Source organism: Nipponia nippon, unplaced genomic scaffold (assembly GCF_047370975.1).
Source record: "Nipponia nippon isolate SJK-2023a ecotype South Korea unplaced genomic scaffold, ASM4737097v1 scaffold_16, whole genome shotgun sequence".
Taxonomy (NCBI): Eukaryota; Metazoa; Chordata; class Aves; order Pelecaniformes; family Threskiornithidae; genus Nipponia; species Nipponia nippon.
Window position 1 is genome coordinate 1,220,069 of NW_028262332.1, and position 27,080 is coordinate 1,247,148.

At 47.9% G+C, this 27,080-nt stretch overlaps 1 protein-coding gene across 10 annotated transcripts in view; it reads right to left on the reverse strand.

The window, feature by feature from the left end:
• Positions 1-2,140: 2,140 nt before the first annotated feature.
• The window catches only part of ZNF618 (zinc finger protein 618), a 166,887-nt gene continuing 141,947 nt past the window's right edge, over positions 2,141-27,080 (reverse strand). For 5 of the 10 annotated variants that reach the window (XM_087752801.1, XM_087752803.1, XM_087752802.1 and 2 more), the window contains 4 exons: positions 25,210-25,254; positions 17,313-17,390; positions 12,143-12,244; positions 2,141-11,047 (listed from right to left, as the gene is read on the reverse strand). In XM_087752801.1, the coding sequence (XP_087608927.1) occupies positions 9,534-11,047; positions 12,143-12,244; positions 17,313-17,390; positions 25,210-25,254 (1,739 nt within the window). In that variant the 3' untranslated portion in view covers positions 2,141-9,533. The remainder of the gene's footprint in view (positions 11,048-12,142; positions 12,245-17,312; positions 17,391-25,209; positions 25,255-27,080) is intronic. The other 5 variants (XM_087752809.1, XM_087752808.1, XM_087752804.1 and 2 more) reach the window with 2 other exon arrangements.

Sequence of the window (27,080 nt, forward strand, 5' to 3'; positions counted from 1 at the left end):
ACGGGATCTCAGGATGAACAAAACCCCAAGGAAGGCAAAGTGTTGAAGATCAGATTGGAGATGGTGAGTTACATTAGCTTTGCTAGATTCATCGATCCTTCCGAAATTAGAGGGAACTATGGGGTACCTCCAGCAGAGCCTGAATTCTCAGCTACCCTTCCTTTGCTACTAAGGCTAAAGTAGTTGTGTCCTGTTAAGGCAGAAATTAGAGAATCGGGAAACAAAACAGGATTAGCTTAAGCCTCTTACGTTTCCATTTGCAATCTTATCCTTCTAAATGGGTCTAGCAAAAAGGACAATTTAGTACTGGGAGACACGGGCATGTCAAGGAGCACTGTCCTCCAGTCTTCTATGCCTTTTGGCCATACATTATCCACTTTATATTTTTACATTTTCAAACAACTCCTAGGCATCTGATCTTATTGTTTATGGAAACCACTTTTACATCAAATCTACTGCAAAGCTACAGCCATTCCTACTATTATATTCTGATAGTTGTATATATTATTACGACTTATCGTCATATCCAACCGCCAGACCTATCGTCATTCCGTGTCTTTGGGTTTTGTTTTTTCCCAACGGACAAATTCACCACAAATTTCCGGATTCTCAGGAAGAGTTACTTTTTGCTTGCTTTTTTCTGAGGGGGGTGAGGGGCAAGGTTAGAAAACCCCAAGGGATATCACAACAGGTCAAAGGAAAGGACACATGAAGGCTGACAGACAACGTACCTTGGATTTTCCAGTGGTAGGCTTGGGCTGCTTCTCCTTTGACTCCTGGTCCATGTACTTGTTCCACCTGGGACAATTCCCCGGTCGTTTCTGCTTCGTTTGGAGGTGGGTCTTGGAGCTCCAAACAGCATCGGCCAGGCTGCGCTCCTGCATGCAGAACTGCCAGCGATCCCCACTCGCCATCGCATCCTCGGGACCCTGTGAGACACTGACGCAGGCCCAGACTGCCAGAGCCTCTAAGCAGAGATTTCTGTGCCCTTTCGTATTTTGGCTATCATTATAAATAGCTGCCAAGGGCCTCGTCTTGTGGGAAGGGGTGAGCCTGCTCAGTGCCTGGGTGCCTCTTTTCTCCTGGGGGGAAAGCAAATTTGCAGGTGGATCTGCTGATACAAGCGAAAACCTCCGAGCACGCTGGGCAGAAACACGGTGCGTTTGAGTTTTAAGACTTATCTTGCCCAGCATCGGCTTGCACTGCTTTACCAGCATAAAAACCAGCTGAGCTGGATCTGTCCTGGTGGTGTGAATACAGATACTGCATTACAACACACCAAACAACCCCGCCAGTTGGCCGAGGAGTCCTGCTTCACTTTCTGCTACATACAAACGTCTCACTGGTGAGAGAGGAGCAGGTTCACTGCACTGGCAACCGAGCGTGAGACAGAAGATGCTCTGGAAAACGCTTTAGGGAGTTTTGGATGCGCGAGGGACGCAGGGAGCAGCCCACTGTGGAGTTTTACGGCTCATGAGGTCCATCACAGAGCCCGCTGCTGAGATTTAGGTCACTTGAATGGATGTCCTCCCTCTTCACAAGACACTCGGCACTGGGCGATGTCCCATTCACGTGCTTGAAAAATAGAAAACCCCAGACACCTTTATTTTTTTCCTAAAGGTTGTTTTATTGTAAAACCATAAATACAACACTGACATGAAAATCCTCAAGCAACGGATGCTTTCTTACAGTTACAGTTTGTCTTCTGCCTTGGCATCAACTCTGAAAAGAATGTTGCAGAAACATGTCTCTAAGAGATCTCCAAATAACCGAGCTCTGGCCTGGAGTGCTCAGCTTGTTTGGAAGCTAAGTGGAACTATTCCTCCTCTCTTGTGGAATATTTCCATTCAGACAGCAACAGACTTGTAAAAACAGCAACATTTAAACACCTTGATTTTTTTTTTTCTTTAATAATCCTTTTCATTTGACGTCAGTCTAAGTTTCAAACAGCACTGAATTTATTTAGCTGTAAAAAAAAACCGAAACAAAACAAAACAAAATCCTAAAAAGAAAAAATCAGAAGAACTTGAGTTGGCCTCAAGCGTTCATATATCACAATGAAAATCAGCAACTCAACCCCGTGCAATATTGCTCTCTATTGAGTCATTCGATCCACACCAACAATACATGAGACTTCAAACAGGTTTTGTTTTGTTTATTAACACAGCAAGTGTGACATTAGATAACCTTTTAAATACAGTACATGGTACAGCGCGGGGCCAGCTGCCCGCACGTTTCCCCATTATGAAGACAAAGCCAGCGGTGGCGGTTTATAAAAATATTGTGTTGCTACAAAAGTATAAATTAATGCTACCGGTATTAAGAAATATTAAACACATAAAACTTATAAGGATTAAGAAAAATATTCATTAATACCTGTAGAAAACTCTGGCCTAAAAAAGATATTTTTTGTATATTTTTTGTATATTTTTTTGTATTTTTTAAGATGACATGAGATTCTTGCACTCGCAGGTAGAGACACACGCAGGTGCATCTGTGGTATTGCCTAGAACATCTGCATCTACAGAAAGGAAGGAAATGCACGCAAGTTACTGAGGGGAGGGAGGGCGAGGAGGGGAGGGAGAACATCAGTTGTTGGCTTGATGAAACAGCAAGAATTCAGCTCCCGACAGGAGGGTGCAGAAAATGAACATACGAACGAGGAACAGCTTCTCTTTTCAGACTGGCTGCAAACAAGGATTTCCTGATGGTTTGGTTTGTCGGCATGACACTTTCTAGCTACGGCGTGGACCAGAATCCTCACGTCTGGATGATGTGCGTTCCTCCTGTACTTACAGCCTTGGCTAGTCACCTGTCACGAATGTTTCAGTTCATCCATTATCAGTTTTCCTTTTAAATAATTAAAAAAAAATAAAATTAAAGTCCCAGTAAGTTTAAAGGGACCAGGGAAAACAGCTCCTAAGACTGTCGCTCCTTCGAGAACACATGCCTCCTTCCTTGAGCAGAAAGGTCCTTCTCCATAGATAGCAAGAAAAAAAACCCAAAACCCTCCTCCCACCCCCCAGCCCACTGGAAAAAAAAATACCACCCTATCCACACACATCGCAGAGACCGCCACAAGAACCCCCAGAAGACCGAAACCGACAAGCATTCAAGGCTGATGAGGCTGGAAGTGTCTTTTTAAGGAACTTTGGTTGTAAAAAGCAAGGGTTTGACATGCCTGTACTCATCAACTCCACTGTAAAATATTCCTATCGTTAAGGCTGCGCTGCTCACCCGGGTACCAAGACACGCTGACCACTGTCAACGACGCTAGAACGATGGGAAGGAAGAAAATCCTTTCAGTCAGTGGTTGAGGTTGTGCATCCATGAGCCATTTACATGACTCACTGCAGAAGCTATTCTAAAAAATTCAAACTCAGCTGCCTACAGATGATTAAACCCTAAAGGGTCTACGGGGTACACCGTTGTCTAATGTGAGCAAAACTCTTCCGTCAAGTTATAAAACAAAGGACTCTAACAGGAGTAGTAAAAAACCCAACTAACCAGCCAAACAAAAAAAAAAATTAAACAGAAATTCCCCCAAACATTCAATATATAAAATTAAATTTCAGGGCAATACACTCTCATTGGTTTACCATTTCTGGCCTAGCATAAGCGAACTATCCCACAGTACTAACGGGGCATTCAACTTGGAGCTGTGCTTGGGTTTACCTCTCCGTATTCCCATTACTGTTTGTTTTGTTCAGTGGCATTTCCAGAGGTCCCGGGAAGATGGTAACCCGTGCCACGGGAACAGGTCCCATGCGCCGTAAAAAGGGAGTTCTTATTGCTACGGAGCAACATCTTCAGAAGCATCTGACACAGGACCCTGAGTCCCAGCCAATGTTTCTGGGCATTCCCAATGGATTCCACGGATTCAAGATCATGGTGTAGCACAGAAAACGCACAGCAGAAGCAGCAAAACATTTAATACTCTCCCCCACCCTGATTCTTTCACCTTGGCTGTATAAGCGTTGACAAGACATTTGCTCCTCGACCGGTGTTTTCTCCTCTGCCCCTTCTGCTGGTCAGCTACCTCCCTCCTTTACGAAACCGGGCTAACGTATACACTGGAGTGCTGGGAAGGGCTTGGTGCCGGTGGTGAGCGGGAGGATGCAGAGGAAGATGCTCTGTGAACCCTCCTGGACCTATCGGGCAGGACTGGACTCAACAGGCAGGCAATCGTTTCCCACCTCTACATCCAGCCTCTTTTCTCTCGGCAAGGTCCAAAGCAGCCTCGTGCCTTATGGAGTCTGCTCCACGTAGCTGTACAGCCTTGTTTGAAATGATAGGGCTCAAAAAACATTCCCGTTGACTCCCCCCAGATGAACGGATTTCTCCCCCCTGAAAAGGTTTCCCAGAATCTGCCTTAGTGTCTTTTTGTTCATTTTCATCCCATTACTCTTAATTATTCCATAGGGAACAACCTGTCCCCTCCTGCGTGCGCTCCCTCTGGATGCTCACAGGAGTCCTCGCCACCTCCCGTAGCCAGAGAGATGCCATTAGAGATCTGAGTCCTTCCTCAGTACAAAGCAGCACTCCCAGCCTTTGAATAACTTTTTGGCTGCTCTTTCACTGTCTTTTGATTTCTCAAGTAACCTGGTGCTGTCTAGAAATGCTCACAGCATTCTCCGAGTAGCACAATGTCTCAGTCACCCTGCTCCTGTGCAACACGAGGGCTGGCTTGCCTACTGCGGGATCCAGAAGGTGGAAACGGTCCCTCAGACTGGGTAAGGCTGAGCGGACTCATCCACCAATATGAACGCACGTGGTAATTTCTTCTCACGCTAAACCTTCCACGTTATTGCAAGCAGTTGGAGAAAAACAAACCAACCAACCTGAGACATCTCACTGAGTACTGTATTAACTCTGATACCACAATTCAGAGCTCAAGCAACTTCCAGAAGTGTCCCCCCTCTATTTTCAGTTATTCCCAAGCTTCGAGAGTATCTGCCACAACTTCATTTGCAAAATTCACGTAAGGGTCCTGACTCCCTGAGCTGCTTCTGGACGTATTCTCTGATCAGCAGGGGAGAACACCCAGCAAGCGCAGTTAAACCAGTGCAGGTGGTTCATGTGGATGCTTAAACCAATTTAGCTCAAAGTTAAACTGGTTTAACCAGCAATTAAAGGACAACTGAATTAGACAAAACCTGAGCCCGCAGTCGGCTTTCACAGAAAGTTTTCCAGATTGCACTAGTTCAAATACAACCAAATCAGTCTTCTTAGAACAGACATGTAGCTTTGACAAAAGGAAAAGCTTACTTCCATCTGAAGCTGACCCAGGCACAAGACACCGAGCCCACCTTGCAAGCCAGAACACAACTGCTGCCTACTGCAAGAGACACGGGGAGAAGAGACAGACAGGAGACAAATTGGGCTCCACGTTCTCCACTGACCCTCTGGCTGCCGTACTCACACAGCAACAACCTTCTGTTTTGAAGAGCTCTGCCTTTGTATCCCACTTTCCCAGTTTTCTAGTAACAAGGATCTTCAGACAGGACTGGAAGGCCCTTCCTTACAGTTCATCTTCTGTTGGTGCTTTCTCCCCACCTGAAGTTCATAACCCTTCCCAAAGCAAACCGTGAAGTTGGAAGTCTGCAAGGTCAGGCACAGAGTAAGCAGCAAAAACAAATGAACGTCTGGAGGACACACACACCATTTCTGTATCCCAACACATTGCTCAAGTGTGAGTAAAGGAAGGAAACAAGAAGGCGGCCAATTCCCAGTATGACCTACCAGAGGATGATCCCAGTTCCGAGGACTTCTCCCCCCAGCTCCAAGGGAGCAGAACCTCATGACAGCTCTGGCCAAACTAAGAGACCCTTTTCTCTCCGGTCTCCCACCACAGGATGGGAAGTGCTCCTTAAGCACAAGTACTGCTCCATACCACTGGGCCGATCCTAGTAACCTGGCAAATTAAGAGCTTCCAAAATTCAGACCTGTGTAAAGCATCTACGCTCCCTAGAATGCAAATCCAAGTCTTGAAGAGAGAAGGAGAAATAGGAGTAAAAGCTTGGCATTTAAGGTAAATACATGTGCTCCAGATGAGCTTCTCTCCTTTTAATGAAGCATAAGTACCTCAGACAAAAGCCAGCCTGTGAGAAGACAGAGCATGAAGAGCTCCTCTGAGCAGAACACCTTGTAACCACGTTTAAGACTCATGAAAAGCTGTGGCTTCTTCCACTGACTTGCTGGAGAAGGGGGCTGGCCAACCAGCTCCTCTTCTCACCGACTTTCAAGATGGCTTCATTTTAGGGCTTTAGGTTTTATTTTGCTTTTTCAGCTGCTAAGTTGAGTTTTTAAGTCTTTGGGAGAATCTCACCTACCAGACAAAGCTGCATGTTTGCTTAACATCCACCATTAGTGCAACTATAACCAAAGTTGCCTTGGAGGTGACAGTTACTGGGACGGGGGAGAGGGCCAGTCACTCCCTCTCTTTGGTCATCACAGCAAGAAAGCTCCAGATTTGATGGCAAAATCACACTGTAAAAAGGGGAAGGGGGGATGGGCTGGGAATTAAGGGTGGCTGTGGTCTTTCCGTTTGCATGACCTGGCTGTGTGATACCATGTGCACAGCCTGGTATCAAACGGTTGCAGAAATGATTGCAATTCTACCTCATTCTCAATTCCAGGGCTTTAAACCTGTGCTGATTCTGCTTTGTCCGCTTCCCCACCCTTAATGTCTTGCAGACAGATGACACGATGAGCCCGAGCTGGCAAATCCCACAGAAGTTATCAGCCTGTCCCTTAGCAAAGGAGTGTTAGGGTTTGGAGCTTTCTTTTCACAGGAATGCAAGGATTTTGCACATTCACCTGAGCATCAAAGAGCCTGTGAGTGGCTCTCGGGGTCTCAGGTGAACCAAGCAAAAAGGTGTAATGTGCCATTAGGATAAAGAACTACAAATCCTGTCCCCAGTTCTGCCCACCAGCTGAGCTGCATGGTACACACTCTGCAGCCTCAAACGCTAATCTTGCTTTGGATTCATCCTCCAGCCAAGTTTTCTTGCCGCAGGATACCTTGTGCTTTTCAGTGGGAACAGCAGCACAGCACAAATGCTTTGCAATCGGCACACATCTCACTTGGGCTTTTTGCGTGTATTTGAGACTTATTGTGTGTTAGAGGTTTCTCCTGCGCTGCAAGTGCAAAGAGATGTGTTACCATGGCCCCAGCTGGTGGCTGGGCAGGCAGGATTTGTACAGGAGAAAATAAAACCAGCAAGAAGAAAAGTTGGCCCTACAACCAACACCTCCATTTGCAAAAGCCACTGCCAGAGAAATAAGATGTCCAAGTGCCTCTGCCTTGGCAGCTCATCTTCAAGGGCTGCTACCCCTGCCGCTGCCAGTGGGGTCGCAGACTGTGTCTTTTAAGATATCCATATGCAAAACTTACATTTAGGAGACTAGTTTTGCCCTGATGCCAGTAACAGTGCTGAGAGGTCAACTGAAATGCTAGACTCATGCTAACAGTAGGTCCTGTTTCCAGGCTGAAAAGGGCAAGACAGCTGGGTGCCAAGAGCTACCCTCAGTGACCTTGACCTAGGGAAGGTCTCTAGCATGCAAACTGCTCCCCTGCCTGAGCCCCATGGCAGTGAAGCTGTCAGTTAGTGCCTGTCAGGTTCAAAGCATCTGCAAACAAAGCCTGAGAGACTGGGTCTGCCACTTCTCATGTCTTGGGATTTGCAACTTCCATTACAACCAGAGATGGGCAGGTGGGATCTTGGTTTAACGTCTGTTCAACAGCAGCACTTCAAAGAGGGCCCCCAGTCTCACCACTGCACCGCCAGCAACCAGAAAACATCCCTGCGCTGTTGAAGGGCTTCAGCCTCCAGCCTGCCTGCTTGGAGCTGAGCGCGTCCATCCTCCCGAACCTCTGATGCTGCTCTGCTGCCACCGTGACCGCAGCTCCCGAGCACGCTACTGGAAGTAGGAGACACTACTTCAAAAATAAGAATTTGCTTCAATTTGCCTCCAGGATACAAGTATCAGTGATGAAAAATGAACAGTTTGGCACCAGAAGCTGGGAATTGTCCAAGAGGCACCAAACCTGACAGCCTGCAGAGATCCCGTCCAGCAGGCCATGAACCAGGCCTACGGGCACTGGACACAGCAGAGCACTGGCCTTGGTGGACAGCAGAGTGACTGAGATGCTTTTGCGTTATGATGATCTCTAATTGGATTTGGGGTGAGCCAGTAAGCGTGAACGTTTAAGGGCCCGTGGCCTTCCTAGCCAGAACGATTCAGCAACGTAACAAGTAGTGTAATGCACTGTAGGTATTAAAAAGACATTCGTGCTACTAGAGGAAACCATTCCAAATAAAATGGGAAGATATTCTTTGCACTCAATCAGGAGCACTTACATTCAGAAGGATCTTTGAGCCCATGCACTTCTCTAAGCTTCCTTCAAACCCCAGTTTGACAAAACTGATGATCTTTGTTCCCCTGAAAAATCATACACCTTGGTTTGTCCTTGGCCTTGGGAAGGTTATTTTGAGTGTGGGTACTGAGGAACTTTTTTACAAAAAGTTTAGGTACAAGGGTTCTCAATGGCAGCTGGCAGACCCTGGGAAGCTTGCTGGTGGCCCACAGACACCTGTGCTGTCACCGCTTGCGTGCTTTTCCTGGTTTCTAGCTTTGCCATATAAGCAACTGCTGTGGTGCCCATGAGGGTATTATTTCATCACAAATGGGCTACTCTAGAACAAGTTTGAGAAGCCCTGATGTACAAAATTCAGAGAGAAGCTAATTAGCACTGGGAATTCAGAAAAGAAGTTATGCTGTAAAAAAATAAATCCAAGAAACGTAACAATTACAGACATTTTCTGCCATGAACCATTTCTCTTAGTTTTAAATCAAACTTATATCACTAGCTAACATGTTAAACTCAAAACTGGGAGTGGAGACAGAAGAGTAACTTTTGTTTTTTGGAAAAAACGTATATGAAAAAGTTAAAAATAAAATTAAAAAAATGCCTTAAAGTCTCCCTTCCTGATTTCTAAAGATACTGGTGTTCATAAAACACAGCTGCCCTGATAACATGCACCGTATGTCAAGAAGGCTGCAGACAAATGCCCTCAAGGTGTACAGTTATTCAAAGGAGCAAAGTCCAGTGCAGAACTGGTCTGTTCAATGTAGTCTGATTATCCATGGCAAGATGGCCCAGGGGACAAGAGGAAAGGTGGGGTGGAGGAGAAACAAAAGAAACTTCAAGTCACTTTAGATCTCAGCTGCCTGAAGACTTTAGAACATCAGCCTCCCATTGGTCTGCCCACTTGAAAACATTAGAAAGTCTGTCAAGTCCACACACTATCTATGGAAAGGAGCACGTTCCTGGCAGAGGGCTGTCTCTCTCACGTGCTCAGCTTTCCTTTCAAACTTAATTTTATATATATTTATATTTTTATATATATATAAAAAAGCACTTGGTTTCCAGGGGCATTCATAATGAGGTCCACAGTGTTTAGAACTTAAAATTCTTTTTCTTTGTTTGGAACAGTGTTTTAAAGTTTTGTTTTAATTAAAAGACAGTCTTAAAGCATGTTGGACTTCAAAAACATGAGTTTGTTCATGTCTTCTGGACTGAGTAGCCGTCTCCTTTTGATTAAGAGAGCCTGCTCACACATATTTACACATTCGCTTCTGGCACCAACAGCGGGCACTGCTAAGAGCCAAAAGGCTAGCTTGGCTAGTTTTGTATGCTTTTGGGTAACACATGACCAGTACTGAAAGAGGTCAGGGGTGGCCTGGAAGAGAGGTTCTTGCAAATAATCATAGACTTCATTTTTCCCGAACCAATCTTCTTCCTGAGCTGCTGTGGCTTCCCCTGCTGCCCGAGGCTTCTTGGTTGAAGGTTCAAATTCTGTTTCTTCTGCCCAGGACTCTTTCACCTCGTTGATCAACTCACAGACCTTGCCAATGATCTCTTCGTGCTGGTATGGTGGGACGGGCCGCAGCTTCTGCTGAGGGTCTAAGATCATGGCTACCTTGTGTGCTGAATGAACTTTGAAGTTTTCCTTCAGCGCCTCCAAGAAGAGGTGGCAGAGTTTGCTGACTACGCCAGCATCGTTAGCTTTGGAAGTGAACAGTTTCTCCAGTTTGACATAGGTGGGCAGTACCAGCTGCAAGGTGGGCCGGCTCTCATTGCTCAACTCAATCACCGCCTGTTTCACCGGAGCCAAAATGGCCGCCAGGTTGCTGAGCAGGTGCTTGTTCAGGTTTTGGATGAGGTTCATCTTCTTGGCCCTGCTGTAGAACTCGCAGATCTGCTCGTAGCGCTCGTGGACGAGCAGGAGGGAGTCGGTGACCGAGTTCCAGCAGGGCGGGGGAGAGGTCTCTTCCAGGGAGCCAAAGGTCTCCTTCGAGAGGCCTGTGGATCCTGCCAGATCTTCACAGACATTCAGGAGCTCGATCACTTCGTGCATATTGCGAGCCTGTAGTGTTCGCTTGTTCAGCACACTCTGCACTACTGAGTTCAAGGCACAGGCCGAACAACGCAAGCACATGCCTGCCTTGGAGAACGCAGAGGAATTGACTTTGCAGTCTGTGACATACACCGTCCTGATCTCTGACATCACAAACTCTGAGAGCACGTTCTGTACCCAGTGGTGGATAAAATCACCATTATCTCGAATGTCTACTCCCTTAATTCCCAGGACGTAACTCTTGATGTGGTTGCCTTCCACCTGATAAGCTGTCAGGATGTAGCAAGAATCGGGGCCGATGCTCTGAGAGTGGCAAGTGACACCGATGCCAAGGCATGCGTTGCTGCCCAGGGCGCAGGTGACTTTCACCTTCACTTGGTTGTACATCCGAGGCAAATGCTTCAGAGCCAGTGTGTTGAAATTGCCAAGGATTTCGGTGACAGAGAAGGCACCATAGCGAGCTCCGCTATCCACCAGGGTCTGTGCTAGCTTGATGAATTCCTTCCCGCTCACCACACTCAGAGCCCCAAGGTCAGTGCACATCACCCTCAGGAGCCTCTCGGCAATGTTCTGCCGCTCCTTCTCTGGGATCGCGCTGTTCCCTACCGAACCGCTCGCGGATGCTGCAGTGAAATAGAAGGAGGGAGAGAAAGCACCAGATGAGAATCGCTCCTCTGCAACGGGAGAGGGGAGGAAGTCACAAAACAATTCTGAGAGAGACCCAACAAGGTGGAACATGGCCAGATGATGGCAGAGACATCTCCAACCCTGGATTTCTTCCCTGAAGGGTTTCTGGACAGAAGAACCTCCAGGGACAGGCCTTGCTCTTGCTTAGAGCAGCAAGGAACTTCTCTGTGTGCTTTCCCTGTTGTGGGGACTGAGACAAAGCACACACCATCTACTCTCAATCCAGTGCCTTAACCAACGGCATCTCTGTGGTGTTCACTGAGGAACTGCCTAGTTAAGTTACAATCATGTGTGCCCTTCGCTATCCATGTCTACGGGCTGGTGGTCACAGCTTAGCCCAGCTGGAAAGCTGGACGTCTTTCCATTTTTGTGATTTGAGCCTTTTCTTTGAGACAGTTATTTTAAGAGGAATTGCTTCCTTCACCATCTCAAGCAGTGCTGAAGGCAAAGTTTCCATTTCTTCCTCTGAACTCCAGCAACCCCACTTTTTGGGGCTGATTTTGGGCAATGTGAATGTCATTTTTGGCCATACCAGAACACAAAAGCACCATGTTTTTGTATCACCTTTCCCCCAGGCTGCTCAGCTCAAGTGCTTTGGAACTGCTTTCCTGATTACCTTTTCCTGTGGTGAAGCACAAGCTCACAGGACGAGCTGGGCATAAAGCATGGGGAGTGACAGGTTATGCCTATGTCACACCATGATGACTGGATTCATTTTTTAACCCCAGGCTGGGAAGTCTGACCTTGGATCAGAAGTTAACTTTTTCCAGGAGTTCCCAAATGCATCTTCCTTACAAACCTTTCCTACCACCTCCCCAGGGTTCCCAGTACTTTTTGCATATGAGCGCTCCTGTAATGGGAATGGGTGCTCTGCTCTGCAAGGTAGTACATGAATTACGGATGAAATCAAGTGCAGTTAAGTGAGGACAAGGGCCTCGTGCAATGCCCATCACTGCCGCACCCTCTCAGACAGTCACTTGCTCAAAGCGGACAGGTAAGCCTGGGACAGAAGAGCAAACGCTGCTACGTACTATTGTTGGCGTTATTTCTTTGGAGTTGCGGTTTCCACTTTTCTTCAACAACAGCTAGAGGTGATCTGGGCTGGCTAGAGGCAATATTGTTCTCGTTGTCAGCTGTGGGGCAAGAGACAGGGAGGTGTTAGAAGCACAAGATAATAAAGCTTAAAGCACAAAGAAGGGGAAACAGCACCCATCTGCTTAGCATTTATTTATGGTTCCCTTAACTAAGGTGACACCAATCTCCTACATTCTCTGTAGCTTTTAAGCAGTTTTCAGTGAGATGGCACAGTACTGTCAGAAACCTTGAAAACCGTCTTTGCACTTGCAACCTATCACCTCCCAAAATGCGACTGAAATGACAATGGCTTTTTCTGTGCATCAGTGACATTGATGCCATCAGCACACCTTGAGAAATGTCTCCCAATCGACTGAAGCTGCACGCCAGGAGCAATAGATGTTCCTTGTGCAGCCTGACTTGTGCAATTTTCTTGCTTTCAAAATGAAAGCAGTTATAACAAACATTTATCCTTCTTTTGCCTTACTGCCTCTTTCTGCACCGCAGGTGGCTTCCTTTTCTTTACTCTTAAGTACTGTGTTTTTCAAGCTATGCTCAACTCCTCCGTATCTAAGGATCTTATTCCAATCTTCATATATGGTTTCCTCCCACATTAGAGAGGGGGCCAATCTCCTCTCAGGCTGCTCACTGCTGCCTCAGACTGGAAACAAAAAGAAAAAACCCTAGGTTTCTGGAGCGTGACCAAAGATCGTTCCTCCCTAGGGCTGCAAAGATACCAAGCGCCCTAGGGGTCTTTGTGTTCATGCTCCCATTTCTGTGTATATAACTGGGCTAAACACTTTGGCTGTCAATCTGATGGGCTATTTCAAGGAAATGCAGTCAAGATCAGTAAATTCTGTATCGTATCCATGTTCCTTACTCTCCTGTGCCCCAAGAACTTCTCCCCACCCTCTAGAGGAAATTTTCTCGTTCTTAGTATGCTTCACTAGGAAACCGTGCTCTGAAATAGGCTGTGAAGCAACAATGAAGTGCACAATGAAGAGAGGTGGAAGAGGAAGGAGAAAGATGGAGAGACTGATGACCAGGCTGAACAGAAGAATGGAATTAAAACCAAAGAAGACAAAACAGGTCTTTTACTCATCACAGCTGGACTCATCTCACCTAATTCTGGACATCTCCATTAGACACGCCTCTCTTCAAAGTGGCCCCTTGGGGCTCCTTTTACATTCAGTGGTGCAAAGCAGGCTTAAGAGTGATTCGTTCACCCAGGCAGAACTAGGTGCCTCTTGTAGCGTAAGATCCATCACGCTCTGAACTCACCTGGAGTCAATGACTTCTCCACTGATTATAAAGGGAGTCCAAGTTGCCCAGCTCAGGTGGCAGCATCTATAGCCTAGGCACACCAGCACGCAGTGAAACGAATCCTGCCCCAGCGCTCCAGACAGCAGAGCACGCATTAGAGGAATGCCTCGTTAAGGCACACACGGGCGCTTTGCTCTGCAGCCCAGGCTGATCTGGTGCTAGGCAGAGCTGTGGGCTGCCCATCAGAACAAACAGGAGAGGACAACATTGCTCTCCTTCACGTGTGGCAATGACCTGGGAGAGAAGGGAGCCCAGCAAGGATCTAGACACAAGCAATGATGTGGTGAAACTGCAGTGCCCTCTTCCTTACGAGCAAGTCCTCTCAAATTTGAGCAGCTCTGCGTGTTAACTGCTGGGGCATTCACAAACCTTGCTGATGAACAGCCACAGACTGCACAGTTATTATTAGGTCTGGGCACTGCACTGGCCACAGACTGCATCGATACCTAAGAGCATCCAGGCTATGACAGAACCAGGGCAGACCCTAGGACTGCCTCGAGGACTGTATGTGCCCTGAGAATTCCCTGGTCATGGCTGGTACCTGCAGAGCACTGCCAGGCTCAGGACTGCAGCCAGAGGTTGGTCTTTGCAGGTGTGGAAGGGACGTGAAGAGCAGGACGTGCTCCAGTGGATGCCAGTGATCAGATATGACACATCACTTTTCCCCCAGCATTTGCCTAGACCAATTGCTCTTGAGCTAATGCCACCACTGTCCTCAACTCCAAACATCTGCGGGTAGGCAAAGGAAAATGCTGGATGTTGCCTACTAACTTTGTTCATGCTTCAGGCCTTCCTTGTCTTGGTGAGGGATGGGCGGGGGGAGAAACCCTCTATATTTCATCCCCCCAACTCCTTTATCTATTTCATAATAATAGGGGATTTATTATGTACAAATATCCACTGGCATTCAATATGGCATTAATGAGATTTGTGCATTTCAGCCTCATTTTCCTTATCAGGCAGTCTGTGAACTACACAGATCATGGTTCTTTAATTTCTCTTCATGCTGCCAATTCTTTAATCCAGGTTCAGCCTACTCGTCCTTTATTTTTTTAGCTCTAGATTGCAGGAAGGGCATTATATGGTAGCACTCGACCTGAACAAAGTACTCTAAAGGGAGTCAAAGCTGTATATTGTACAGTGTAATTACAGAACAAATTCCTCTGCCTAGTGTTCTGCTGTTCTATTTCTGCCTTTCAGCCTCCAATTTACATTCTAATTGCTTCTTCTCGTTGTGTAGCTGCTTTATGGAGCTATAATCTCTCCTTATTACCTTCTAGCCTCCAGGCTCAGCCCTCTGAATGACTCAAGAGCCAGTATGTCTCTGCTTTTGCTCCTCAAGGCCAGCAGCACATTCCCTGTCTTCAGTCACTTGCGAGAGGGACTCAGTGGATGCATCACGCTTAGTTGGAAGGGATTAGCCCTTTGCACCAGACACGATAAACCAAACTGGACTCCTGAACACATTAACTGAGGGAGTATTTGACCCATATGGGCTTCTTGTATCTCTGCATCCCCATAATGAAACATTCCTTGAGCCAGGCATATGGACTGGTATAAACAGCTACTATGCCAGTGTCCCCAGTATGTGATTTCTATGCCGTCAGTTCTGCCGACTACTGCACCCCCAGACTTCGGAGATGTTGTGCCAATGCTGTTTCCTGGATATGGAAATCCCCAAGCTCTGACAGGCTAAAAGGCACCAAACTGCGACCAGAGTAACTGCAAGTCCTGTGTAATCTCCACTGTTGCTCTGCTTAAGGACAATATCCAGAACTGGACAGCCATCAGAGCTGTCTGTAGCTTTCACACCTCTTCATTTTGTTTCGCCCTCATCCCACAGCAGCGAATCCCACGTCGCTCACCCCCAGCTGCACAGACCTGGAGGAAGGGCTGCTGTTCCCTCCAGAGGAAGAGGCGTGAGCACAGGACAGGCAAGCACCGCGCACAGAGGTGCCACAGCAGGGACGGCTGCTTTCACAGGGGGCAGCCGCCGTGACGCCGGGAGAAAGCACTTAAAGAAGACGCGGACAAGCTTGTTGTCACTGCACCAGTGAAACATTCGGGGGGAAGCAGCCAAGCAGAAGACAGTGACTTACAAACAGAGCAGGGAGAGATGAAAAAATACAGAGGTTAACAGGAGTAATCCTGCGTTGGAGAGAGGGGATCTCTGCTGGCATTACATGAGCCAGATCACTGATACCTGCTCCAGCCCTGTTCTGTGTCCAAAGTAACCCAGGTGAACAAGCCCAGAGACCACAGGTCATTTGTAAAGAAGAGAGGAGGAAGAAGCTGCAGACAGCACTAGCTTAAAATGTTCACCAGCTCACACCTTGCCAGTGAACTGCCATTCTCCCCTCTGACACCTCAGCCTCGGTCCCTCCTCTGCAGCTCCTCTACTCAGTGTCACTAAGAGCTGTAACTCAAAATGCTGCATTTCAGTACCAGAGACCAGAGCAAGGAACAGGACGGTCAGGACGCAGCTTGGAGGCAAGCAGAAATTGCCATTGACAAACGGCAAGAACAGACCCCGACACCATGGAGGGACGGCAGCCACTATCCTGAGCGGAGCTCCACTGCTCCTCAGCGTAACGTGAAGTCCAGCTACTCCACATTAACCAGCTTATGCTCTAACAGAAAATAACATCCACAAAACTCATACCATCTTACAGAAAATCACCCTAAATGTCTATTCATAGCATTACAAAGATGATAAATAAAGCAGCTGCTGAACAACACACAAAGCCTGCACTAAGATTCGCCAATGAGACCTGAACTGGAACGGAGGAACCGCATGGATGAAGAACTCAAGGGACACTCATTAAAATTAGGACTAAAACTAAAACACAGAACAAGATAAGAACTTTGATTAGAATTACTGTTACAGAACGGAAAGTATGCTTTTCCTCAAGCCGCTTGTCCTTCCGTGCCACTCTACACAGGGCTGACCTGTAAAGCGAGGGCGAATGCAAGCACTGAATGTGTATCTCAACAGAGCAGCTGTCTGTTGGAGAACACAGGTCTGTCAAAGGTGAATTAATTTGTAAACCTGTGTTAATTCACTTGAATTTTCATTCAAGAGGGAAAAAAATAAAAAAATTCTGCCAATATGAAACCCTCCCTGTTTCTACATTTTTGAATATTCTGAATGCTGTCTTTGAAACAGCTTTGGCTTTGACATTTCAAAATCGTCTCTTACGTATTGAGATAGAAAACAAAAAAGGTGGCTTAGAAACAAACTAGTGGAACTACTCCTCGGAATTTTGCTTTGTACGTAGCTGAGAAGGAAATGAACACAACTGATGAAATGGCAAATTCTTCTTCTGAGAACACATTTCAGTCCTTTGCAGAACTCCAGGAGACACAAGCACGGAAAAGGACTTGTGTAGGCAAAGGCTCTGCTGCCCTGCAAGCATTTTTGCTTTGTTTGCTTCAATGAGAACTACTCTTTTTGCAGGAGGAGGGATTTAATCTGCTGTAGGAGTGACCCATTAATGCTCACGCAATGAGCGTTCCCTAAATACCTTTGGATAAAGGGAATGAGTAGTTCGATGTGCACTGTGCTAGCATGGCACGTTTCCTCTCTTCCTACGAAAAGGAGTAATATTTATGATACACCCTGAGCCTTGCATTGTTGCAGCCACTGCTATGCGCCTTTGGGTATCTTTTCTGCTGCAGGTGAAATTACTGGGGCTTTGGAAACCGTGAGCACAGAAAGCTCTATTGACACACAACGGGGTCAACATCAGGCATCAGCGCAGAATTTAATTCTCCGCTTATAGCGAGTCGAAGTGCCCAGCTTACCTGCATGGGACTGCATGTGCTCCAGGAGATTGTTATAAAACTGGAACTGGATTCCACAAGCTCCACAGGTGTAAGGCTCTGTTTGGGAGAAATCAGTTCAGAAGAATTATACAGAGTATGCAGGGAAGCAGCACATGTGCATACTTCAGTTTGTACAGTAGCGGGGCAGCACCTTAGGGCCTGGTCCTCGTCACCTCAGCCCACGTGTGCACGTCACAGCAGCTCCTTAGAACTGAACCCGCAGGGCTCGGGCTGTGATTCGGGACAGCGCTAGGGCACGTCTGCTTCCGGGGCTGGGGTCAGGCATTTATCCACATGCTTCACTTTACTGCCACGAGGAGGCCCGGGATGGCGGAGGGACAGCTCGCGCACTAGAGCGAAGCGCCCGCCTGTGTGCGTGGGGGACCTCAGTGAACCTGCGCAAAGGTTTGAGAGGCTACACACTGACCGGGGCTTAATAGCCCATGCCTGCTGCAGGCTGTTTTAAGCATATCCTTGTTCTTTTTAAGTCTGAAAGCAAAGCATGGTGAATTAATTTTACATCCAGTCTCTGCTGCCTTTCCTGAGTAAGACAAGGAGCATCGGGTTGTGAAAAGTCCTGTTGCTCGGAAGTTGAGGCATGGAGAAGTGCCACGGGGGAACTCAGCTTGGGTTTTTTGTGGCTGTCAACAAGTGCCGCGAGAGTGGGGAACGGTGAGCGCCACTGGGCTCGGCGGCAGCAAGTCGCCAGGGTTAAGCAGAGGTGGAGGGGAAGAAGCACAGAAATCAGAGCTGTGCCATCAGGCTGAGAGCAGAGCAGGAGAGCCATGTTGCCAGAGTAATATGGATGAGCTGGAGTCAGGAAAGAGCTGGGTGCAGAGCTCCCTCATGAGCTGAAAGATACGTTTAGTTCTAACAAGTATGTTGAAAGTGCATTTTTCCACTGAATTAACCTAATAGCAAATGTTTGCAATTGCTCGTTTAAACAGTATTAGTCGAGTGCATTTGTTGACAGATGTAATATCAAACTACAGTGGCTGAAATACGTTAACATTGCAGTTTGCTTCTATACCTCCAGATATACCAGCACACTGCCACCATTTATGCTGTGGCGTTTTGGTTCGTAACAGGAGAATGGACAAATGCAAGCATTTGGTATATACACAACTTCGCATGTAAATGCCTGGCACACACACAGAGCAAGGTCTATTGCTACAATATACCAGAAATATGTATCTACGTTCGAAGGGAAAAACATATTCTGCATCGACGAAACTTAAGAAATCTATGGCACATAAGCAAAAGCACCAGCATCCAGGATGGAAGAACCAAAATACAGGAAAGCACAAGGCTGACTTGGCTATAATCTGTAAGATGTCTGTCTCAGGTAGCAAAACCCAGAATTCATCAGATGGCTACAGGAAGCTGCGAGGAAAAACATAAAAGAGAGCATAAGCGGTTCATATAAGCTATACTTCTATGCCATAAGGTTAAACGCCCTGCTGTGCCTTTCCCACAGAACCTACAGCCCTCTGAAAAGATGGAGCCAGCTCCATCTGGAGGAGCTGTGCTCAATGCTTTATTTAACTTACTGTATTTTCTTGTGATGCTATTCCTGTATTTTGCTGTAGTGAGGAAGTTTGGAAATAGTGTACTTAAGTAACTGTGCTTGTGAAAAAAAGGGAAGACTTTGGCAGCTGAGTGGCACACTTAAGAGGACTGGGAGAATTAGCATGGACTGGCTGTTTCTGTAGAAATCATCAGTAGTGAAATAGTCAGTTGTGGCAAAATGCCGCAAGCGGTACAACGTAATCTAATTGTTTAGACTCCTTTTGTAATTATCATAGAGAAGACCCCACGTGGGTGCAAACCATCCCTCTTAGATACATATTTCAATGTCCGATGACTTGTGTTACAGCTGCGCCTACTTGCCTCTGCTGCTTATGGAGCCTAGACTGCTCAGATGGAAATGTCTCAAACTAAGTGCGGTGACTCCCCCTTCAAGCGTCAAAATTACCATTTGATTAATCTAATGAAAGAAGTCACACTTCAAAGAGCCTGCTGAATGTCGCCGACTGGTTCCTGGCAGGGTCAGAAGAGGTCCGGTGCTGCAGCCAGGGCAGCTTACGAAGCTACCACTGTGCTTTGCCCCATTGCTTTGCTGGAGCCCCTTCCCCTGCGACAGAGTCGGGAGAACAGAACATGCTGTACAACTCAGGTGCTTCAGAAAGTTTGCAATTTAGAGATGTCACACCGCGGTTCCCTGGGACACTTTCAGGTCTCCGTGTGCCATTTAAACATAAGCAGGCACATGGATTCCCTTCTGCCATCTCTGCCTGCAGTAACCTTGGCCAGAGAAAGTGGTGGCGGAGCAATCCATCCTTCATTGCTGCAGTCCAAGGGCTCTCCTCTGCTCCCAGACAAGCACACAAACTCCACGACTCCCCTAGAAGCAGGCTTCCAAGTAGCCACCAGAACAACTCTTCCCCTGAGCGCAGTTATGGGGCGCCTCACTGGGACGCAGATCACTCACATACATCCAGCGCTCTCCAAGCAGCACATTTCTCACGTGCATTTTTCTCTCCTGTTTCACTGCATCCTCACATTTCCTTCCCAGCTTATTTTGTCTCGCTGAGCTGCTTTACCTTCCTCCCGTTATATTCCCAGCTATTTTATCACCATAAAGCTGTGTTGTCTTTCCTCCGGCTCTCCCCTTGCCTGACTCCCCTCCACTCCTGACCACTCTTTTCTGGGTTCTCCCCACCTCCATCCATCATGCAGTGACCATCAAGGTCTCCGCAGTTCTTCGTCGCAAGCTTCTCCCTCTGCCACTACAACGTACTGTGTACGCAGTGCACTCAGTGGCTCTGAAAAGTCTCTCGTTTGTGATTCTTCTCAAAAAAAATCCTGTTGATTTTCATCCCATTTCCAAAAGCCTCCCCTTCTGTTCAGAAATGTCCATCTCGGGAAACAAAGCCACTGTCTACTTTCAAAAACTAATTTCACATTCGGAAAATGCTAACGTTTTCTAAACACTTTTGAGACAAAGAGTCATAGAAGCCTAAAGTTTACCACAAACGAAAATGAGTTAAAACTAGGGATAAAATTTAAATTTTATAAATAAATTTATTAAATTTAATAAATAAAATTCATCCAACAATTCAAAGTCTTTCCCAGGGAGGAGGGAAGGGATGCTGGGGAGGATGTGCAGAATCCCCGTGGGAATGAGTGAACTTGCTTTACTTCCCAGGGCTTTCTCAACCCTCATATTTCTGAGATTTCAGCTTCTAAGCCCCTTGTGCTCCACAGCGCAGAGAGCTGGGAACAGGCAGGCCGGCGGGAAGGAGGGTGGGATGCATCAGTGCTAGAAAAGGGAGAGGGATCTGGAAGGTGGAGAGAAGAAAGAGGCAATCTGTATCTGAAACCAGGCAAAAGCCACCGCTGGAAAAGAACTGCTCATCTGGGCTGGTACGCACAGCAAGTAAATCCCCCTCCCTTTGAGTTCTGCTTGCAACTTAAAGGCAGAATTAACTGGAAAAGTTGTTAAAACTGCTCTGAACAGCCCTGGGAGCCACGCTTGGGCCCCTTTCTCCTTCCTGGGGGCACAGCCCCCTCCACACCACCGCAGGCCCTCTGCTTGTCCTTCCCCAGGGGGCATTTCTGCTCTCCTCTCCCTCGCTCAGCCTTTCAGCTCAGCTTTACAGCACCCAGAAGGGATCTGTTCTCCACCAGGTGGTCTGAACTCAGCAAGGGGCCCACAGGTCCTCCCACGACTGCTCTAATCAACGAACCTCTCCTTTCCCTCTCGGCTTTGCTGGTAGCAGTACAAAGAAAGCTGGGACCCATTTGTGCTGCCCACACCAAGCCCCCGAGGACACCTGTGCTCCCCAACAGCCCCAGTTGTTTCGGGTGGCCAAGACGGGCTTATGTACGAGCAAAGCAGGAAGGGCGGGTGCGCAGCCAGCTCAGAAATGGCTCAGGGACTTCCAACCTGCAGCAGGCCTGCCCAGCCCGCCTGTCTCACGCTGCTGGAAACCTTCTCGCTCCCCTCCTCAAACGCTTCATTGCTTCTCAGGAACCAATTCCTCTTGCTGCTCCACATCAGAGGGGGTGGGAGTTGTGGCAGGAGCAACAATACCTCCTTTCGATGAGAAAAAACCAGCCATTTACCCCACGTGCTCAGACAGGCTCTCCCTTAGGCCCATGGGCCTCTTAGCAATGCCAGGTGCTGTGAACTTTCTAGCTCTGCTCCCTTGGCATGGGTGGGGAGGAGGGTGCTCTGCCTTCTCCAAGCTTCCTCTACTTGCATTCCCCTGGGCAGATGCTAAACACATGCTGCTGCCAGCTGGTCTCTTGCTGTGTGCTTGGCTTGCTCAGGCTGTGGGCTACATCATCCCAAGACCCCACCAATTCCCAGTGGGCATGCAGGGCTGCCGCATCCACACAACCTTCCTTCACACCTGTATCTCAAGGGAGTGGAGGATAAATTCACCAGGCTGCATGAGAAGCTTTCCCTTACCTCTCCTTGTTTCCACAGCTCACTCTTAGTAACGACTGCTTAACCTAACGCAGCTGGGTGATGGGAAGGGAGGGTGCAAAAACAGCCCCAAGCTCACCTTACACAGCCACGAAAGGTGGAAGGAGACAGGCAGAGAGCTCGAAGCTGCCTTCGGAGTACTCCCAGTCTGAAATCCTGAGCTTTGGTTGCTCTTGCTTTGTTGGCCAGGCTGTCACCTAGGCACAAGATCCTGCAGTTGGCACGTAGCAGACTGTGGCCTGTCTACTGCCGACTGCCACTACTGCGTCCTACAAAAACTTCACATTAACAGATAAGCTATTAAAATCCTGCAACGCTCAACTCTAAACCTGTAGCCCAGCATTCTCACGCTTTGCTGAATGTCTCAGAGGATGAAATGCCAGGCCGCTATCATTCCTCTACCCACCTCCAGAAAGCAAGCTTTTCACATAGCCAAGGCCAGAGCCATGAAGCCAGGGCAGCAGTCAGAGATGCTGCATTTTCTGCAGGCCTTGGGATACATCTCGAGCTCTCCCGTGGGTTCATATTCAGCCACAGCTACGATGCACTTGCCTGCAGTAGCAGGAAAAGCTGGAGAGCCGGTGCAGGCACAGGGAAATGGCTCTGCCTGAGCCCCGACACACGCTGCTGCGCTGGGAGCCTTGCAAAGCAAGGCTCTGGGCATCTCCTGTCCTCCACGTTCTGCCACATGGCTGCGCTGCACGCAAGAGCCTTTGCTGAAGAAAGGATGGAAACAGGCTCCAAGTCTTCACAAAGGGATACAACATCAGGAATCAGACCCTCAGAGAGCTCAGGCTGCCACATTAGCCCCGCTGTCTCTCTGTCTCTGTGTTGTTGCTGTACGTTCAGAAGCCGCCTGCAATCCTGTAGCCTAAATTTGGCAGCAGAAAAGCCGTGCATGAAATGGCAAATGTGTGGGCCAGACCTGTCTGCACGGCACCAGAGAAGGCAGGGAGAGGGTACAACATTTAGCATATGACAGGCGACCGGCTGCACAGCGCCTACGCCAGTCCCCCGCTATCTGTCCACCCACCATCCCTGTCTACCTCCTGCTCCGATCCCTCCTTCCTCCCTGTCTGTCCCCTTCCACTCAGAGCTGGTGGCACAGACCCAGCAGGTTTTTCTCTCGAGCCGTGCCAGCTGTCGCCGTGCTACCGCTCCTTCCGCTGCCTGCCATGCAGAGGAGCAGACCCCAGCGGTCGGAGATGGCCACCTCTGAAGCGGCAGTGCTACCCTCTCTCCAGCAACTTGAGGACTGCACTGTGCTGAGCCAGGATCCTGAGTCTGTACGGCTCTTCGGAGGCAAAATATTTGAAAATTTGGAAGGAGGAGGAAATCACTCTGAACGTGTCCCTGTCTGCCAGCAGAAAAGGGCTGCTCTACAGCCAGCCGATCTCAGTGGAGTCTGACTCTCATTCCCGAGTTTTCCCACATCGTCGAGGGGTTGAGTAGTGGAGAGCACAAACAAATCTGCTGCAAGCAAGCAGTGCCATTGGAACTGCAAACACCCTTCCCAGGGCACTTCCAGCAGCCTCTTGCAAGCTCCGTCTGAGGCACCGCAGCATCCCCGAGCAATGGCATTTCATTCTCCTATCAAGCACCGAAGAGCTTTCCGCCCTAAAGAAGAGATGTTATTCTGTGGTGCACTGGGTGTTGGCTGCCGAGCACAAAGCACTCCTTCTCCCCAAAAGCATCCTTCTCCAGAAAAACCAACCTGCTTTGCGAGCCAGGTCCCCCTCTGCTCTGAACAAGACACACTATCACGTCACCCTTACTGGTTGCTCAAGTGCTCTCTGAAAACACCTTTACAGAAACCTAAAGCACGAGCAGCTGCTGAAGCCTCTTCAGTCTCTTGAGCCACACAGAACTAATACTCACAGTTGGTTGCACAATTTAAAACATCTTTCCCCAGGGCTATTATTAGACACTTTTATTAGTGCTTTATATACCCAGTGAACAAGGCTCCGGAGTAAGGCAGCAGGCTGTATAAGCCAAGACAGAGAAAAAACAGCATTTGTGCTTAGGTTAAATAAATCACTCTAATTCCCATGTTAACTCTCATTGCCACATCTAAGCCAGAGAAAATAGCAGAGCCTGGTTTGAGGCCAGGAGCGAACATGAGTTGAGAGCTTTTAACAGAAAGTTTCAACAGAAAACACCCTGAGCTGCTTGCGCGTGAGCGAAACCCAGCAGCCAGCCGAGCGACCGATGGCCGCGCAGGGAGCAGGCCCCCAGGCAGCTCTCCTCAACAGAAAGCACCCACATTTCAACACTTCTGTCCCCGTTTTGATGAAAAACAAATGCAGAAGAACTGGAAGGGAAACTTCTCAGTGTTTCTCGCCCAAGGTTTCCATTGGCTTTAGTTTTAATCTTCCCATACCTTTGACACAAATCGATGAAACAATACACTCGACTCAGCAGCAGTCTCCTAGAAAAACACCATCACACCAAAATAAGTGGAAGTTTCTTGAAAATGGGACTTCTGCCACTTCCACCCGTCTCAGACAATAAAAGAGGTGCTACATAAAGAAGTGCTATGAAGCACGCTTTAAAAAGGTGAGTCCTGAATGCATCATGGTTGTTAAATTTATTGGCATTAATTTGATTTCTCTTCCAACGTGAACTCTCATGTTCTGAATAAAGCTCTCACTTCTTTCTCAGATTCCTAAGGGGAGAAAGAACAAGCGCCCTCCGCCACCGTGGCCACGCTCAGGGTGCAGCACTCGGGGCCGTCCTACGCTAAGGGACAGCAGTCCTGGGTTACGAGGTTGGCGCAGACAGCATCACCCCTAAAATCCAGACGCAAGCCAAGCAGTAACCAAACACACTGTAAGGCAAAGGAAGAAGATCCGCCTGCTGAAAGCACCAAGGACACGGGGCAGAACCTCGAGCAGAGACCATCTGCATCCGCCCATCCCAAACCTGCTCTCCTTGCCCTCCTGCCTGCTCGCCACCATGTCCTGGGCTCCCATTTCTCATCTGTGCTCTCAGGCCAAAGGGAATTGCCTCTGCAAAGGTGTTTAGTGAGCCGAGCCACAAAGACAAGTTTTCCTGTGCATAAATGTAACTTAAACACAGATTCATTTTCAGTCTTCAAACCTTGGCCTCTCAGAACACGTATTATTGGCATATTTCACAAAACTTAACTCCAGAAGTGAGTCTAAATGGTCTAGCAGCCACATACTGCACAGAAACACCCTGAAGGATTTCTGTTGCATTTAAATTGGAAACCAGAGCCACAGAAGTGAGGCATTTTGTTTTTGACACCTGGTCTCATAATAAAAAAACATTTATTCATGAAAAATGCTAAGAGGGCAGGCCAGCACGGCTGCAGGGTAGAAGTCCCCGCCGTTGCGCACCACAGACATCCATCACACTTACTTTGTAAAAGCGGGAAAGGATTTGAAATCAGGGGACTTGCGGTTTCTGCAAAAAAGAAAGAGATTTAAATATTGAGATTGGCAGAGCCCTCGCTGCATGCTACACAGCTCTGCCTATCTGCTCACTGATCCTTATCCTTATTCCGCACTTCCAGATTTAACTGTGGCAGGATGGGGGTCTCTGCTTACCGCAAATTATGACATGTCCAGCTGTGAATTTTCTCTCTCAGTGTCTTGCTAAGTTTCTCACGGCTAGGAATCTGCATCTTTCCTTCCCATTTTGAAATGTCCAGAGATTTTAACACATACCCTATGCTACAGTAATGGAAACAGTCAAGTGGGGAGGGCCAGCAGAAGAAAAGCTAACGGGGCAAGAAACCCTTTACAAATGCTTTTTCTGGGGCCCCAGATGCAAATTCCCAGATTCCCTCTACAGATTCCTCAAACTGAAGCTGGGAAGGAAAAACAGGGTGTTTTAGCCCCACTGGATGGTATGCCAAAGGAGAGAGTTCCTAAGCAGTGCATGTCACGTCAGGCTGAGAATACGCATTTTCTGCCGAGCACACCTTGCAGACTGCCTCTCTTTAAGGCGCGTCTGAAAGGAACAGAAACCCTGGATGCTCAACGAGCCCTTGGTCAACCAGGGGCCGCCTGCACCCACCCCGCGGTGCACCGGAGCAGAAGCAGTGATTCTCAGCACCTCAGACCCTGTGCAGTTTCCTACGGTTTCCAGGTGAGGTCCTTTAGTGTCAAACCCCTGCAGAGGGGAAGAAACCATTAGTGTTAAAGATTCAGTCATCAATTCAGGGCATTTACAGAACGGTCCCAGGTCCGAAGTTATGAATTGATGCATCGATGAATGAGGCTCTCAGGGCTGACACACTTGGACTGGTTTGCTTGGAAGGAAAACTTAATTCATTAACCGCACAGGTCAAGCACAGCAAGCCTTTGTGCTAAATATTTCAACATGATGAGGACCTGAGCTGTTGAAGAGGGCTTCAGATGCCAGGGCCAGCCAGTAAGGAATGAAGATGAAGGCATGGATGATGCTTGGCAAAGACATGAATAGACAGTGCTATGGAAAGGGCAGGCATGGAAGGCACCAGCTGGATACAGAACGCTGCTGATCGCTTAAAACATCTCTATTACCCAACGTTGCACTGAGTGCTATTTGCAGCTGATGAGGTCTGTATCTGGAAGATCTTCACTGAAAAAGGTTCCTAATCTGGTCCTACTGAGCAGCTGAACAGGGCAGGCTCCTCTAGGTACCATTCTTTCGCTGTTTGTGCTCTCTGCCTCCGCTTTGGGAAGCGTTGTACTTAATCAGTGAACACATGGACGCCCACTGGACCGGCCCATGGCTTCAGGCTTTAAAAGGCTCTTTCAGCACCCCAGAGGCAAGTAAGCTTTTGAGGGCCAAAACCCGACATTTTGCCATCCCCCCAGAAGTCAGCTTGATCTGGAGGAGGCACACAGCAGTGGCATACAACACTTAATACACCGCAACGGATTCTCAACATAGCCTCTGGCTGCCTTCCAGTCAGCAGTGCTAATGCAGTCTCCTCATTACGCTTGACTTCCTATACACGTTCAGGCCACTTGCTAAACATTGCTGCTTATGGTCTTTTCAGTGAAGAAGGACTGTTGGGATTTTTCTGGTCTTTATATTATGGGCCATTTTGTTATCCATGCACTGTAACGTCCCTGCCTCAGCACAGTCAGTTCCACTAAAGCCAGCTACTCAGAGAACAGTCACCAAAGTGTCATAGTTTGAATGATTAATGATAATTTGATTTGCTTTAGGGATTTCTTTCACTCCACAGATTCTCCAGGCAAAACTGAAGCAGTTCACCTTTTTCTGCCCGTGTATCA